The 15,400-nt window shown below is 44.4% G+C and overlaps 1 protein-coding gene and 1 pseudogene across 13 annotated transcripts in view; both read right to left on the bottom strand.

The window, feature by feature from the left end:
- The window catches only part of FARP1 (FERM, ARH/RhoGEF and pleckstrin domain protein 1), a 309,639-nt gene that overhangs the window by 96,554 nt on the left and 197,685 nt on the right, over positions 1-15,400 (bottom strand). For 12 of the 13 annotated variants that reach the window (XM_086330336.1, XM_086330340.1, XM_086330332.1 and 9 more), the window contains one exon: positions 10,370-10,474. The exons of the other annotated variant lie outside the window; for it this stretch is intronic. In XM_086330336.1, the coding sequence (XP_086186462.1) occupies positions 10,370-10,474 (105 nt within the window). The remainder of the gene's footprint in view (positions 1-10,369; positions 10,475-15,400) is intronic. 13 annotated transcript variants of the gene reach the window in all.
- On the bottom strand, positions 12,502-12,602 carry LOC147361984 (U6 spliceosomal RNA; annotated as a pseudogene).

Genomic DNA, 15,400 nt, shown 5'->3' with positions numbered 1-15,400 from the left:
AAGACTGAGGGCAGGAGAAGGGGACGACAGAGGATGAGATGGCTGGATGGCATCACCGACTTGATGGATGTGAGTTTGAATGAACTCCAGGAGCTGGTGATGGACAGGGAGGCCTGGTGTGCTGCAGTTCATGGGGTTGGAAAGAGCCAGACACGACTGAGCAAATGAACTGAAGGAATGTCCTTACTGTGATTGGAACATCCAATCCAGGACCATGCTTCATATCTGCTTATGTCCATTAAGTCTCTCTTAATCTAGACTCATCCCTTAAAAAAAAAAAAAAAGACTGAAGGAACACATGAATAAAATTTGAACTGAAAAATTGAGAATATACTTATTTACAAGGAAAGCTTTAAATAAAAAGGAATTAAAGATAGATCTGTAAACCAAAATATGAGATGAAATGTATAAAGGTATTTATGCCTTAGTCCATTAAATTCCCTAGGCAGCATTATCCCTATCCCTTAGTCCATTAAATTCCCTAGGCAGATATCCCAGATGTATGAGGAGGGAGCTTACCAGGTGGCGCTAGTGGTAAAGAATCCATCTGCCAATGGACTGGCAGGCAGAAAAGGAGACATAAAAGACACGAGTTCCATCCCTGGGTTGGGAAGATCCCCTGAAGGAGGGCAGAGCAACCCACTCCAGTATTCTTGTCTGGAGAATCCCATGGACAGAGGAGCCTGGCGGGCAGGTCCATAGGGTCAAAAAGAGTCAGACGTGACTGAAGCAACATAGCACTCATGCATGTATGCGAAGGAAAGTTTTGGAAAAAGAACTAAGAATATTATAATGCAATGCCTGGGGCTTCAGAGGACCTTAGCCTGGAGGAAAAATTTAACCTTTGGGAACCTCAACTTTTTAAGAAGGGCTCAGCAGTAGACCTTAGGCATGGTACTCGTAACACATCAACTACTTGGTTTTAACCAATTTAAAATCATTTGTTCAATTTGCATTAGCTTTGAAAAATTCAGTTCAAAGGATTTCACTTGGGCATTGGAGCTACTTAATTGGATATTCCTCCTTTAATCTGTAGTTTGTTTCTTCTGTTTTAATTTTTTTCCTCCATTTTAAAACTAAAATAACATACAAGTGCTTAAAACTACTGAAAACAAATGTAGAGCTTAGTGAATTATTTAATGACACACATCGTTGTATCAACCAAGTCAAGAGACAGAACTCTGTCAGCCAATCACCCATCGCATCCTAAAACCAACCCCCTCCTTCTAAAAGGAACCGATATCTAGATTTTCACAGTAACCCTCTACATTTCTTGATGTTTCACTTCATCAAGTGGTGTATCTCTATACACTAGTGCTTATTCTTCCTTATTTTCAAAAATTTTATGTCCTTCAAGCGTCTTTTCACCTACAGGTTCTTCCTCTACCCCTCTTTTCTTTATAGTAAATCTGTTGATCTGTGGAATTTCCCAGAGTCTGGATTTTGCACGTTGCATATACTCGAGGGTATCATTCGACATGTTCCTCTGTTCTCTGCATTGAGTGCAATTTGGCAGCTGCATCCAGCTGGTCCCTTTGGTAAGGCTATATACATAGTGTGCTGGGAACAACCCGCTTAAGGTGTTATTTTAGATATGACTGTGATACATTTATGCTGCTCATTTTTATGTGGAAACTATTTTCTAACCTTTTAAGAAGAAGGTATGGGTCACAGTAGCTTTCCTAACCTCCCAGAGCTTCCTCTTCTATTGATTTTGGGCCACGTTTTTTTTTGTTGTTTTTTTTTTTTTAATGATGGCTTGCCTTCTGAGATCCCTTGGCTCTCTTTTCCCTCCTCTATTATTTCTCTCTATTGTCTTTACCTGACTCAATTTCAGCTCCATTCTCCATAGTTTCTCCTAAGTGATGGCCTGTCCTGGAAGATTAATTACTCCAGCTCACTGGAGCTGGACTGCTCCAGCCTCTTCCGAGCTCCCAATTCCCACTGCTCTTCTCAGACTGTTCGCTGTGGTTTCCAGTGGCTCTCTGAGGGTTCCCTTCTTTGGTCCATCGAATGCCCTAGTGGCCCCCTCTATCTCCTCCCATACAGGCCCTGCTATAGCACACAAGACCTTGTGTCTGACTGATGCTTTATTTCTGGTTACTTGTACTTTGGGGTCTTGGACTTACACTTTGACACCCAGCTTTGCCATAAATGTGGTTCATGGGTGTTTTGATTTTGCCAAGTAGCAGTTTCTATGCGGGACCTTGGGTTTGTGAAGATCCAAAAACTATGATTCCACTTCCATCTTCTCAAGACTATCCATTTTAGAAAGCTATTTCCCTGTATTTTTTTTTTTTTTTTAACCAAACTAAGATGAGGGTCTTCATTACTCACATACTGTGGGGTGAGGAGATGACTGCCACTGAAAAGAGGGTTTGTTACTCATGGTCTCCAGGAGGAGGAGACACGTCACAGCATGCAGGGCCACGTAGGGAAGCACCAGGGGCGGAAGCAGAAAGGGCAAGGACCGAGCATGCGCAGGAGGCATTACCGTGGCTTCCATGGGGAAAGGCAAGCTAAGTCAGGGTGAGGAGCTGGAGTCCTCGTAGTGGGCTCTTTGGGTGTCCGGCCATCTCTAGGTGTCTAATACCTGGAATAATTATGGGAAACAAATTCTGTGTTCTGAAGCCTAAGAGCCAGACAGAAGAAGGGGTTTGGGCTCTGGATTCATTCACTTGCATGTTGGAGGTGTGCTGGCAGGGGAACCATTTGCCATCTCTAAGAACTGGCCTGCTCTGGGAAGGGCAGTCTTTTCTCGTTCAGCGAGGCCCCAGATGCTGAAGCATCAAGAACATAGAAAATACTGAAGGAAAAAAAAAATCAGTGGTTCTTAGGGGCTCAGAGGGAAGAGAGGGCTCAACACACAGAGTAGAGGGGATTTTTAGGGCAGTGAACTCTTCTTTATGGTATTGTAAGGATGGATAAATGTCATTATACATTTGTCAAAACCTACAGAAGGTACAACATGAACCCTAATGTGAACCTGGAACTGTAATAATAATGTATTATCACACTAATAATGTAAGATGTTAGTAAGAGGGGACACGGTGTATGGAGAGACAGCACGGGGGACCACTCTTGACTTTCTGCTCAATTTTTCTGTAAACATAGAGCTTTTCTAAAAAAATGAAGCCTATTAAATAAAACACAAAGTGATAACAAACAAAATCCTCAGATAGCTTTCTTCCAGTCTAAGAAATGGAAGATTATCCATAGCTGTATTTTTCCAGCAAGTCGCCCTTCCCCAGATTCTCTACTGGAGGTAAGCTTTGCCTCCTCTGGGACCTGCCTATCACCACAGCCACAGCCAGTCAGATCAAACCACAGGGCTGCTCTGTGTGGTCACTGGGCTGCTCTACCACCCCACCTCTGCTGGCTTCCCAAACTTTCATCTGTCTTAAGCCTGCAATGTTCTTTATCCTTTACTCCTCGCATGTTTTGTAAGGAGCCGCTCCTGGTCTCAGATGTCCGTAGGGCCCCAGGAAGAAGCAAGGTCACAGGCTACAACTAAGCAGGGATGAAGGACATCTGCCCAACCCTAGAAGAGCTGGACAAGGAGCAGGAAGTGATGCTGTTATCCCAAGAAGCTGTGCTCTCTGACCTCAAGCCCTAGAAAGCATGCTTGCTGCTATGGACTGAATTGTGTCCTTCAAATCCCTGTGTTGAAGCCCTAACCCCCCAAAGTGGCTGTATCTAGAGATGGGGGTCTTTAGAAGGTCATTAAGAATGTGGCTCTATCTAAAGATGGGGGTCTTTAGATAGTAATTAAGGTTTAATGAGGTCATACAGGTGAGGCTCTGATCTATTAGGATTGTAGCCTTGTAGGAAGAGAAAGAGAGATTTCTGTCTTTGCTCGGCTTGAGGACACAGTGAAAAGGTGGCCCTTGACAAGCCAGAAACAGAGTCCTCACAAGAATCTGACCATGCTGATACCTTGATCTCAGACTCTAATACTTAGAGAAATGAAATGTCTGTTGTTCAAGCCTTCCAGTCTTTGGTATTCTGTTATGGCAGCCTGAGCTAGGACACCTGCCAATGGCAAAACTGTTTCCTGGCATAAAGGAGATGATAAAGTGAATGAAAGATTCTTCCTGAGCTTTGAAAGTGAAAGTCGCTCAGTCGTGTCTGACTCTTTGCGACCCCATGGACTGTACAGTCCATGGAATTCTCCAGGCCAGAATACTGGAGTGGGTAGCCTTTCCCTTCTCCAGGGGATCTTCCCAACCCAGGGATCAAACCCAGGTCTCCCACACTGCAGGTGGATTCTTTACCAGCTGAGCCACAAGGGAAGCTCAAGAATACTGGAGTGGGTAGCCTGTCCTGTCTCCAGCGGATCTTCCCGACCCAGGAATTGAACCAGGGTCTCCTGCACTGAGGGCGGATTCTTTACCAAATGAGCCATCAGGTAAGCCCAAGCTTTACCAGTATTTATTTATACAAAACTGGGAATTTTTTATCAGGTCTCTGAGCATCATCACTTTCATGAAAGATGGGTGAGCCAGCCACACCGGTTTCTGAGCTAGAATGTAAGAAGAAAATCCAATAGATATCTGAGTGTCTTGCTATGACAGAAATTCTGCTGGGCTCATTATTATAAAGCATCTGAAGAATTCCCATGATAATCTTGTAAAATAGTCATTTATTAATCCCAGTTTTCAGATAAAGCACAAAAATCAAAGACATTCAGAATCTACCCAGCTGCTAAATGACAAAGCAAAGGTTTAAACAGATTTACAGGCTGTAACACAGAGCTGTTCACACTCTCCCCAGTAACCACAGGATAAATTTTAGATACACACCCATCTCTGCTGCCTGGTGTGCACAGCTGGTTGCAGCAGGAAGATGAAGCAAAGGCAACAAGTGAAGTAGAAAGAACTTGCAGCACCCGAGACAGGCCTGCCTGTGACTCATGGTCATACAATCCACACTGAATTTGCTCATTATAAAACATGGATGATAAAATACCAACCTCGGAGAAATGTCGTACAACAGAGATTGGTAAACCAAGGCCTATGGGCCAAATCCAGCCTATGATTGGTTCTGCTACAGTCCAAGAGCAACCACGGGCTGTTAAGTGGTTGGGGGAAAAAACAGTAGCAATATATTTCATGACATGTGAAAACTCTATGAAATTCAAATGTCCATGTCCATACATAAAGTTTTATTGGAACCCAACCACCATCATCCATGTACATTATCTATGGCTGCTTTGCACAGCAGTGGCAGAGCTGAGGAGTCACCACAGAGATGGTACAGCCTGCAAAGCCTAACGAATTTATTCTCTGGCTCTTTTTGCCAACCCCTAAGGTGAAGAACAAGGAGATCAAGTTAGTCCATCCTAAAGAAAATCGACCTTGAATATTCACTGGAAGCACTGATGCTGAAGCTGAAGCTCCAATACTTTGGCCACCTGATGCAAAGAGCCGACTCACTGGAAAAGACCTTGATGCTGGGAAAGATTAAGGGCAGGAGGAGAAGGGCATGACAGAGCATGAGATGGCTGGATGGCAGCACCAACTCAATGGACCTGAATTTGAGCAAACTGTGGGAGACAGTGAAGGACAGGGAAGGGGCGAGCTGCAGCTCACGGAGCTGTAGAGACTCAGGCACGATTTGGTGACTGAACAAGGTGAAGAACAAACAAGGTGCATTTAAGTTAACAGCAGAGTGCACGGCACACCGTACAAGTTCAAGGACAGTGAGCTCTGAGTCCACTGGCAACCCAACCCCTCTGACCTTTACCAGCCTTCAGACTCTAGGTACCCACTAGCTGGCATGTTAGGTAGAGGGTCTTGATTCCTAAGTTCCATAGTGTCCCTGCCATGGGAAGGCGAATCAATGGTGGGGAAAAAAGCTGATTAAAAGATTTCTCTGCTCCTATGGGGCAGTCCCATGAGTCAGCTGTTGGACTCAAGGACAACATGGGCCTGACTTACATGTAAACATAGCGATCAACTCTACTAACAGACAAGCCATGGGGCAAGTCTAATTGAGCATAGAGCACAATTGATTACTAATTATCACTGGTTTATTCCCAGTCTTAGGAAACACATCTTAGACAGTGGAATGCATTCATTCTTAAGTGCTTAAGCTTTTTCAAACCCTTGTAATGAAGAATGCTCTGATGTGGGCTATTTAATGATAGAAATGATGAGAAAAGGGTGGAAGGCTGAGCTGCAATGCGAATTGCCTGGCCTTACCACCTTGGGACAAAGGTTCACAACCTTGCATGCTGGGGACCTTGGGGGAACAATTTGTTTCCAGCACATCACATACAGATAAATAAACAAAGTCAGTAGTGACAGACAGCCCAGGTCTGGGCATTTGAGACCAACCATGCTTCCTGTTAAGCTTCCCAGACGGCATTAGTGGTAAAGAACCCGCCTGCCAATGCAGGAGACAAAAGAGATGTGGGTTCGATCCTTGGGTTTCGAAGATCCCCTGGAGAAGGGCATGACAACCCACTCCAGTCTTCTTGCCTGGAGAATCCCATGGACAGAGGAGTCTGCAGGGACCACAGTCCACAGTGCTGCACAGAGCCAGACACGACTGAAGCAACTCAGCACACGTGCAGGCTTCCTGTTGGTTTGTCAGTTGCGTGAGCAGCCTCCCAAATGAAGCCTGGCAGAGGCAATAATCACGACAGCAGTATTACAAGTAATAATGACAACATACCCATGTTCGCTGCAGCATTATTCACAACAAGGAAAGGCGAAGCAGGGACATCTGTCATGTCCCTCGACAGATGAGTGGGTAAGCAAAATGTGATGGAGCCAACTATGGAATAGTATTCAGCCTTAAAAAGGAAGGACATTCTGACACACGCTTCAACATCGATGGAACTTGAGGACATCACACTAGGTGAAACAAGCCAGACACAAAAGAACAAATGCTATGTGATGCCACTTCCATGAGCTATCTGAAGTGATCAAACTCATAGAAACAGAAGGTAGAATGGTGATCACCAGGGGCTGGGGGGAGGAGGAAAGGAAGTAGTTGTTGATTGGGTGCAGAGTTTCAGTTTTATATAATGAAAGTCCTCTCTGTTGCACAACAATGAATATACGTCACACTACTGTACTGCACACTTACTTAAAAATGGCTAAGACGGTAAATTTCATGGTTATCTATTTTTGACCATAGTGAAAAAATGGTAATGATGATAATGGTAACAATAAAGTTTTACTGAAACAAATCCATGCCCATGCGTTTACACTGCAAGGGAAGAGCTGAAGAGCTGGAGTAGAAACGCCCTGGTGTGGGAAGTCTACTCTAGTATTCACTATCTGGCCCTTGACAAACAAAAATCTGCTGCTCCCTGCTTTAGAATGTGGGCCTTGTTCACTGCTGAGTCTGCAGGAACTAGAGCACTCTGATGTATGGTAAGCTTTCAGGTAGTGGCCTGTATTTGTAACGATTAGCCTCTATGTCTTTAAGCCATCATTAATGGGTTTAGTGAATTTTGCAGTTGAACACACTCTAAAACAATAAGCAAACAGTGAAATCATAAAAATCAAGCCTGATAAAAGCTGAAAGAAGTCATCTCTGAAAGATCAACAGGTTTGTAAACCCTAGTGAAAGAGAAGCACCCACAGCCAATACAAAAGGCACCAAGCCTGAGGTCAGAAGATGAGGTTAGAATCCTAGCTCCGTCAATAGCTAACTGGTTGACCCAGAAACAGAACAATCCTCTTGCTATCCAGTCTCGGTACCCTTACGACTGCTAATTTACAGTTGAGAAAAGAAACTTCAGGAGGATCAGAACAGGATAAGACTGGAGTCAGGAAAACCACTGCAACTCTGAGTAATGCAGGCAGGTTGTTAGAAATAATGAGAAGAAATCTTCAGGTGTTTTGAGAATCATTAATACAGAACAAGTCTAAGAAACACTGTTCCGCTGAACTTGCTACATGGTATGATAATCATTTGTTTCCTTATCAACTCCCCTAAGCAGGCACTTCTAATGACTGCAAACAGTAACTACTGCTGACAAGCTGTCCCTTCAAAGCATGTGTCGTCTTCTGTATGAAGTTTGATGCTGGACTTGGCACTGGCACAAATAATTGTTAGACGCATAAATGAATGTGGAATTAGATGTGGCCCCTCTGTGGTCATTTGTCACATCAGAAAGAGGACTGGGAGTCAGGGCAGCTTCGATTTAATGTAAGCACCAGAAAATGGCCAAGAAGGCTTAGAAAGAGTCACTCAGTCATGTCTGACTCTTTGCAACCCCGTGGACTATACAGCCCATGGAATTCTCCAGGCCAGAATACTGGAGTGGGCAGCCTTTCCCTTCTCCAGGGGATCTTCCCAACCCAGGGATCAAACCCAGGTCTCCCACATTGCAAGTGGATTCTTTCCCAGCTGAGCCACAAGGGAAGCCCAAGAATACTGGAGTGGGTAGCCTATCCCTTCTCCAGCGGATCTTCCCGACCCAGAAATCAAACCGATGTCTCCTGCATTGCAGGCAGATTCTTTATCAACTGAGCTACCAGGGAATCCCAGAAGGCTTAGAGGTTAGAAGTATGTTGAGAAAACACAGTTTGTGCCCATCTTTAGATACATGTTAGATCCCCCAGTCTTCCTCTATTCCAATCCAGTAACAGTTCTCTTTCTACACCATAAATCAGATCATGTCACACTCTCTTTAAAATGCATTTACAGCTTCCCAAACATATTAGTTCAGTACAGAGCTGTGCTGTCCCCACACACGTGACCACTGAGCACTTGAAATACAGCTGATCTGGCTGTGACAGTCACATACATATTGGATTCAAAGACTGAGCAGGGGAAAAAAAAAGTAAAATCTCCCATTCCTAGGTTTTGATGTTGATTTCAAGTTGAAATGATAATGATTTTGGATGTTTTATATCAAATGAAGTGCTAGAAAAATTGAAATAAAGTTTGTGGCTTGTATTCTATTGCTAGTGGGTAGTAATGGGACAGAAAGCCCTTTGAAATAGACCCGGCTCCCTGCTCACCTTTCAGGGCTTTTATCTTTCCCGCCTTCAGCAGAGCCCTCCTCCACCTACCTCTAAACTTCAGCCTCGTCTGCAGGTTCCTGAATAGCCTACTTGCTACCTGGGCTTTGGCATCTGGTGCCCGCCTCCCTGGAACACCCTATCAGGTCAACTCCTCCTGGCCTCAGAGGACTCAGTTTCGCCGTATCTGGGAGGGTTTCCTGATCACAAGTGTCGCTTGCGGTCCCCAGTGCCCCACGTGCCACATGCCTTGAACTGGCCACTGACTCAGTTCGATTGTTATTGTTGTTGTTTAGTCGCTCAGTCGTGTCCAACACTTTGTGACCCCATAGACTGTGGCCCACCAGGTTCCTCTGTCCATGGGATTCTCCAGGCAAGAGTACTGGAGTGGGTTGCCATTTCATCCTCCAAAGACTCAGTTTGATGCCCCACCTGGATCCTACATTCTCTCCATCTTACTCCTGTTGGGTCCCCAGTGGCCAGCAAAAGTCCTAGGCACTCAGTGTGGACTGAATGAAAAGGTAGATAGAAATGCAGTCAATAAATTTACACCCTAAAAGGGTGCCTCATAAAAGGCAGACTAGGATACAAGCTTGAGAAAGTGCCATCAGCCAAAAGAGAAAAAGTCACAATAAGTTATATTCTAAACTTTGGGATCAAGTCAATGAAACCTTTTTAAAGACATACATGACATATTTAGCAAACTTCAAATGCTTGATCAACAACAACACTCTAAAGCAGGTAACTATACTCCAATAAAAATTAAAGAAAAAAAAAGGCTTGAACTCATAGATAATACAATTCTGTGCCTTTGGAGCTGAACTGAGATAAATCCTTGACCATGAATGCAAACACGAGTGCATCAGTGTGTTCACTGGAGCATCATTTGTAACAGCAGACAATTCAGTACAATCTAAGTATCCCACCCTTTACAGCAAAGGCTGTAAGCGATGGTATATCCATTCAATGGAATAGTATGAAACTGTGAAAAGGAAGGAAGTAGACTCTATGTACCGAAAAGGAAAGATCTCAGGATATAGGTGTAGTGTGTGGGTGGAGTATAGGGCACTGTGTTGCTTCTTCACATGATCATATTTCAAAAATATGTGTTTGTGTGCACATACACACAGACTTTTACAGGAAGGATACACAAGACTCTGGTGCTGGTGGCTCCTGGAGGGAGAGGGAGAGAGAGGTGGCCTGCACTGCGCACTCTGTGGACCTGCTAATCATGAGCACACATTACTTTCAAAGACAGATCATCAAGGGCTTCCTGGGTACTTTTTCTGGTGTACACTTCCATCAGGCCCAGAAAGGTCCCAATTATTTCCCTCTCTTAAGTCGAACAGATGGCAAAACAGCAACGTCTCATGGACATCACCTACCGTGATCTTCTTGTGGTCGGGAAACTCGAGGCCAAAATAGTCTCCTTCCACAAGGTTGAGGTGGTTGCACACGGCATCCAGCAGCACTTTCCCGGGGGCTCTTTGCTGGGAACAAACAGAGCAGTTGTTACGGCCTCTGAGACAGGCAGCTACGGAAACAAACCACGGCTCCCACCGCAGGAGGCCCCTCATGCCCGGGTCTGTAAGAGCTCCCCACCCACCACCCCACAACCCCCAGGCCACCAGCCCCGCTGTGCACACTGCTGGTTCCCGTCCCATGCTGCTCTCATGCTTAGAGGCTGATCTCTGCCATCGTTTCCTCACCCCAATGCCGGGCACTACGCCCCTTAAAAAAACGGACAAATACCATACGGTATCACTTGCATGTGGAGTGTAAAATATGACACAAATGAAATTACCTACAGAACAGGAACAGACTCACAGACAGACAACAGACTTGTGGGTGCCGAGCGGGAGGGGGCGGATTGGGAGTCTGGGATGAACGGATGCGGGCTACGATACAGAGGATGGGAAACAAGGTCCTGCTGCAGAGCACAGGGCACTCTATTCAGTATCCTGTGATGAACCGCTGTGAAAAAGAAGTGTGTATGTATGTATAACAACCCCTTTGCTGTACAGCAGGGTTCAGGATAGGGGAAAGCACAACACTGTAAAATCAACTTCAACAGAACACATAAAAATGCACTTTATTTTTTAGAGCAGTTTCCAGAAAGTTAAGCAGGAAGTGCGTACCGAGAGTGCGTGTGTACCAGGTGCCCACCACACCCGGGGCCTCCTCTTACTGACATACTGGAATAGTATAATACATTTGCCACAACTGTGGAGCCAACATTAATACATTACCACCGTGTGAAGACCACAGCGTACACTAGGATTCACTGTGTCTATAGTCTATGGGTTTTGACAAAGGCATAACATCATAAAGCCCCCGTCACAGGATCACACGGATGAGCTTCATCAGCCCTGAACATCCACTGTACTCCCCTCTTGCACCTCTCCTCCTTCCCCTACCCTGAACCCCTGGCAACCACTGATCTTTTTACAGTCTACATTTTGCCCCTTCCATGATGTTGCATAGCTAGAATCATACAGTATGGAGATTTTCCAGATTGGTGTTTTTCACTTAGTGTCATGAATTCAAAATTCCCCCCATTCTTGTCATGGCATGCTCGTCATTTCTTTTTATTGCCGAATAATATGCCACTGCCTGAGGGGAGTACAGTTTGCTTAACCATTCATCTACTGAAGAATATCTCAGTTGCCCAAGTTTTAGCAATTATGAATATAGTTGCTACAAATATTATTTGTGTGCAGTTTTGTGTGGGTGGAAGCCTTTATGATCCCATGCCCATTTTGTGACAGCTGAAAGCCTGTCCCTGGGTCCTCTCCCTCCCCAACAAATGTGGCAGAATGCATGGCTTTCTTCTCTAGACTTTGTACAGGCTCATCTAGACGTCATATGCATGAGCGTAAAAGCCATAGGTTATGTTTTTTTCTATTTATTTAAATTAAAAAAAATTTTTTTACAACTTTGTGTTGGTTTCTGCCATACAACAAAGTCAGAAAGAAAAGAACAAACAGAGTGTTTTTAAGGCCACAGGTTCTTAACCACCTTACCCAGGATGCCCAGTGAAAGAAGAAATGAATATAATCACTCACTCCATCGTATTCTACTAATATGTAGTTAAGTATCCACAAGTCTGTCTCTCTGATGAAGCTCTGGGCTACATGGTCACCTTTCTGTTCCTCCTGGCAGAGTCCCTGGCATTCCTTCAATGTCTGCTGAAATCCGTATTACACATACATATCCTATAGCTTGAGTCTATAGTGAAAGGGAAATGATTTGCAAGAATCCATTTTCTACCCTCAACAGCTTAGCATCATAAGCCTTGGTTTCATTTCACTCTCTGGTCAATTCTTAAAGGAAAGAAAGTGAAAGTAAAAGCCACTCAGTCGTGTCCGGACTATACAGTCCATGGAATTCTCCAGGCCAGAATACTGGAGTGGGTAGCCTTTCCCTTCTCCAGGGGACCTTCCCAACCCAGGGATCGAACCCAGTTCTTCCGCATCGTATGCAGATTCTTCACCAGGTGAGCCACTAAGGAAGCCCCAAAAACATGGAACGCTTCACAGGTTTGCATCATCTGCTAATAATCTGCTAATCTTCTCTGTATCGTTCCAATTTTAGTATATGTGCTGCTGAAGGGAACACCAATTCTTAAAGACTCACTTGCAAAAACAGATACAATTCCACCACACAGATCAAACCCAGCAAGAAAAAATGTTTCAAAGACCTTGTCATCTCCAGTTACTGGTTTTATACTTTCACCTCCCTTCTGCGAAGAGCAGAGCAATTTAGAAGCCACTTAGTAACCCAGGAGACTAAAGGCAGTAGAGTCAGACCCTGACAAGCGCCAACGACAGGCACGTCCATTAGGCTGCCCAACAGCATGACCTGAGGAGTCAGCAATAAAGAACCTCTCTCTTTTTTGAAACAGACACCACTTTATGCTCCTACATTCCTCATTGGAATTCAGAAGATGCTCACAGCTATCTAAAGGCATGCGCAGTCTCCATGCATAATCTCAAATTCACAAGGCTCTAGACATTGAATGCCTGGTCCAAAGTAACTGGGAGAGCCGTCCCAATTACCCTGCTGGCACAACTAACGTGTGATGGAGTATAAACCCCATTCGTGTCAATCAAACAGATCCCCGCCACCCTATCCAGCACACACGTGCGTGTCCAACTCTGCGACCATAAGAACTGTAGCCCACCAGGTTCCACTACCTGTGGGATTTCCCAGGCAAGAATACTGGAGTGGATTGCCATTTCCGCCTCCAGGGGATCTTCCTGACCCAGGGATCAAACCCGTGTCTCCTGCATTGGCAGGCGGATTCTTTACCACTGAGCCACCAGGGAAGTTGCCCACCCAGCACACACACGCACGCGCGCGCACACACACACACACACACACACCCACCCCTGGATTTATCCAGTGTTAACAGCTGCATGGATTACTGGTCACCAATCTTTTTTCCCACCTCTCTGGCAGAGCAATATCATATTGAGAGCACTTGGGAATTCACTAGCCAGGCCCATGGGGTCCTTGGGTTCAAATTCTCACACCTGCCTCCATAGAGTTACATGAAGAACTTAGACACAGCTCCTTGTTCGGGGGTCTCCTCTCCATCGAGTAGAATCTGCAGACACCAGCTAATAAAACCATGATGGGAATGTGTTGGGTGCCGAGAACTTGTAGAGAAATTTCTGTATCTTTCTTTTTTTTTTAAGAGAAGACCACATTCTAGTTTCACAATTCTTCTTTCTCACCATTCTTGACATTTCCTACTTGTCTTAAAATGCAGCACCAATTATCTGACCAGCTGGCAAGCACTCACTATCTTCCAAAGAATTCCTGGAACTAAGTGAATTTGATAACTTCATCTAGATTTACAGGGGCTGGGAAATGAGACTTTACAATTCAACGCTGAAAGTCTAAACAAGTTTAAAAAAATCAGAAATCAGCATACCATGGACACCTTTATAGAACAATGTTCAACTAAGCACTTGGTGGAACATACTGAGGAGAGAGAGTATTACTGCTGAATTAGGTCCTTGGCGGAGTTGCCAGGGATTTTTGTGACCATACCTGAGCACACTGACCATACTGGTAATAATAAGAGACTAGAAATAGATGTTTGGAGTCAATCTAGTCAATACATGATATAAGTTTTGTCTTAAGTCTTAAAAATTTCCTTAAAATTTATTACTTTGCACAAATCTTTGACACAAAATGACTTTCCAATGGGACCCCAGTTTTTATATCGGGAGAAGTTAATTTCAAGTTTGGGCTTCCCTGGTGACTCAGACAGTAAAGAATCTGCCCACAAATGCAGGAGATGCAAGAGACGTGGGTTCGATCCCTGGGAAGATCTCCAGGAGTATCTTCCGGAGAAGGGAATGGCTACACTCCAGTTTTCTAGCCTGGAGAATTCCACGGACAGAGGAGCCTGGTGGGCTACAGTCCATGGGGTCGCAAACAGTCAGACATGACTAACACTTTCATACTTTTCACTTGACTGATATTATAGCTCTTAAAATTGGCCTGTAAAATAGATGCCCTTAATGCATTACATGAATTCTCCTGTCAACACCGGCTATCTTCAGGGATATAAGGAAAGCCAGTATGTAGCATTACTAGAAAGTATTTCTAAGGGTTGGAATGCAGTCACTACATGACAACTGCATGGGAAAACGGACAGGGCATTGACGTCTCAATGCACACCAGGCAGCTATGCCTAAAATGTTTCTAGACACCACAACAGCAAAGTTCAGGGACCCTATTCTCTTCTAGCAGTTAGTGTAGAAATGTCTGGGTTTCATTAATGCACCCAGAGCTGAATTCAGCTTCAGAGGAGGCACCTCAGAGAAGGGAAGCCAGAGAAGTTTCACCATGTTCTTTAAGAAAAGTCACCCCTCCTTCCTTCCAATAGTGAATCTGCTCCATTAATCATCAACATCCTTCCCTCATGCTCGTCTCCAAGGAATTCTTTGAACTTCACACTGTAAGTTATTCTGCTCAAAAATCACACCACGGAATCTAAAATGGATGGTTGCGCAACCCTGTGAATGTACTTAACACCTCTGAATTGTCCACTTAAGAATGGGCAAAATGGTAAATCTTTTGCTGCGTTCATTTTACCAAAATTTAACAAAGCAGAAGAAAGAAGACCAGAAAAAAAAAAGTAACCAGAGGATGGTATTCATATCTACAAATGATCTACAAAAGAGGGTTACTCACAATAGAGCCTGTTTAAAAGCTATTTTTAAGAACAACAAAATAAAGAATCCACTTCCTTTACATTAGATCTTAGAATAACACTGAGGGCGGTAGGGCCCAGCTCAAGGTGAGTGGCCGCGAAGAGCCTTATCACATGGGGGAAATGAGCGAATATCCATGCGTGTGACGAAAAGGCTGTTAGTATTTGACAGCGCAAAGGGCTCTTT

Source organism: Bos grunniens, chromosome 12 (assembly GCF_055505025.1).
Source record: "Bos grunniens cultivar Pamir isolate PY7600 chromosome 12, Bosgru_T2T1.0, whole genome shotgun sequence".
In the NCBI taxonomy this organism is placed as follows: Eukaryota; Metazoa; Chordata; class Mammalia; order Artiodactyla; family Bovidae; genus Bos; species Bos grunniens.
This window is presented reverse-complemented; position numbering and strand designations above follow the sequence as displayed.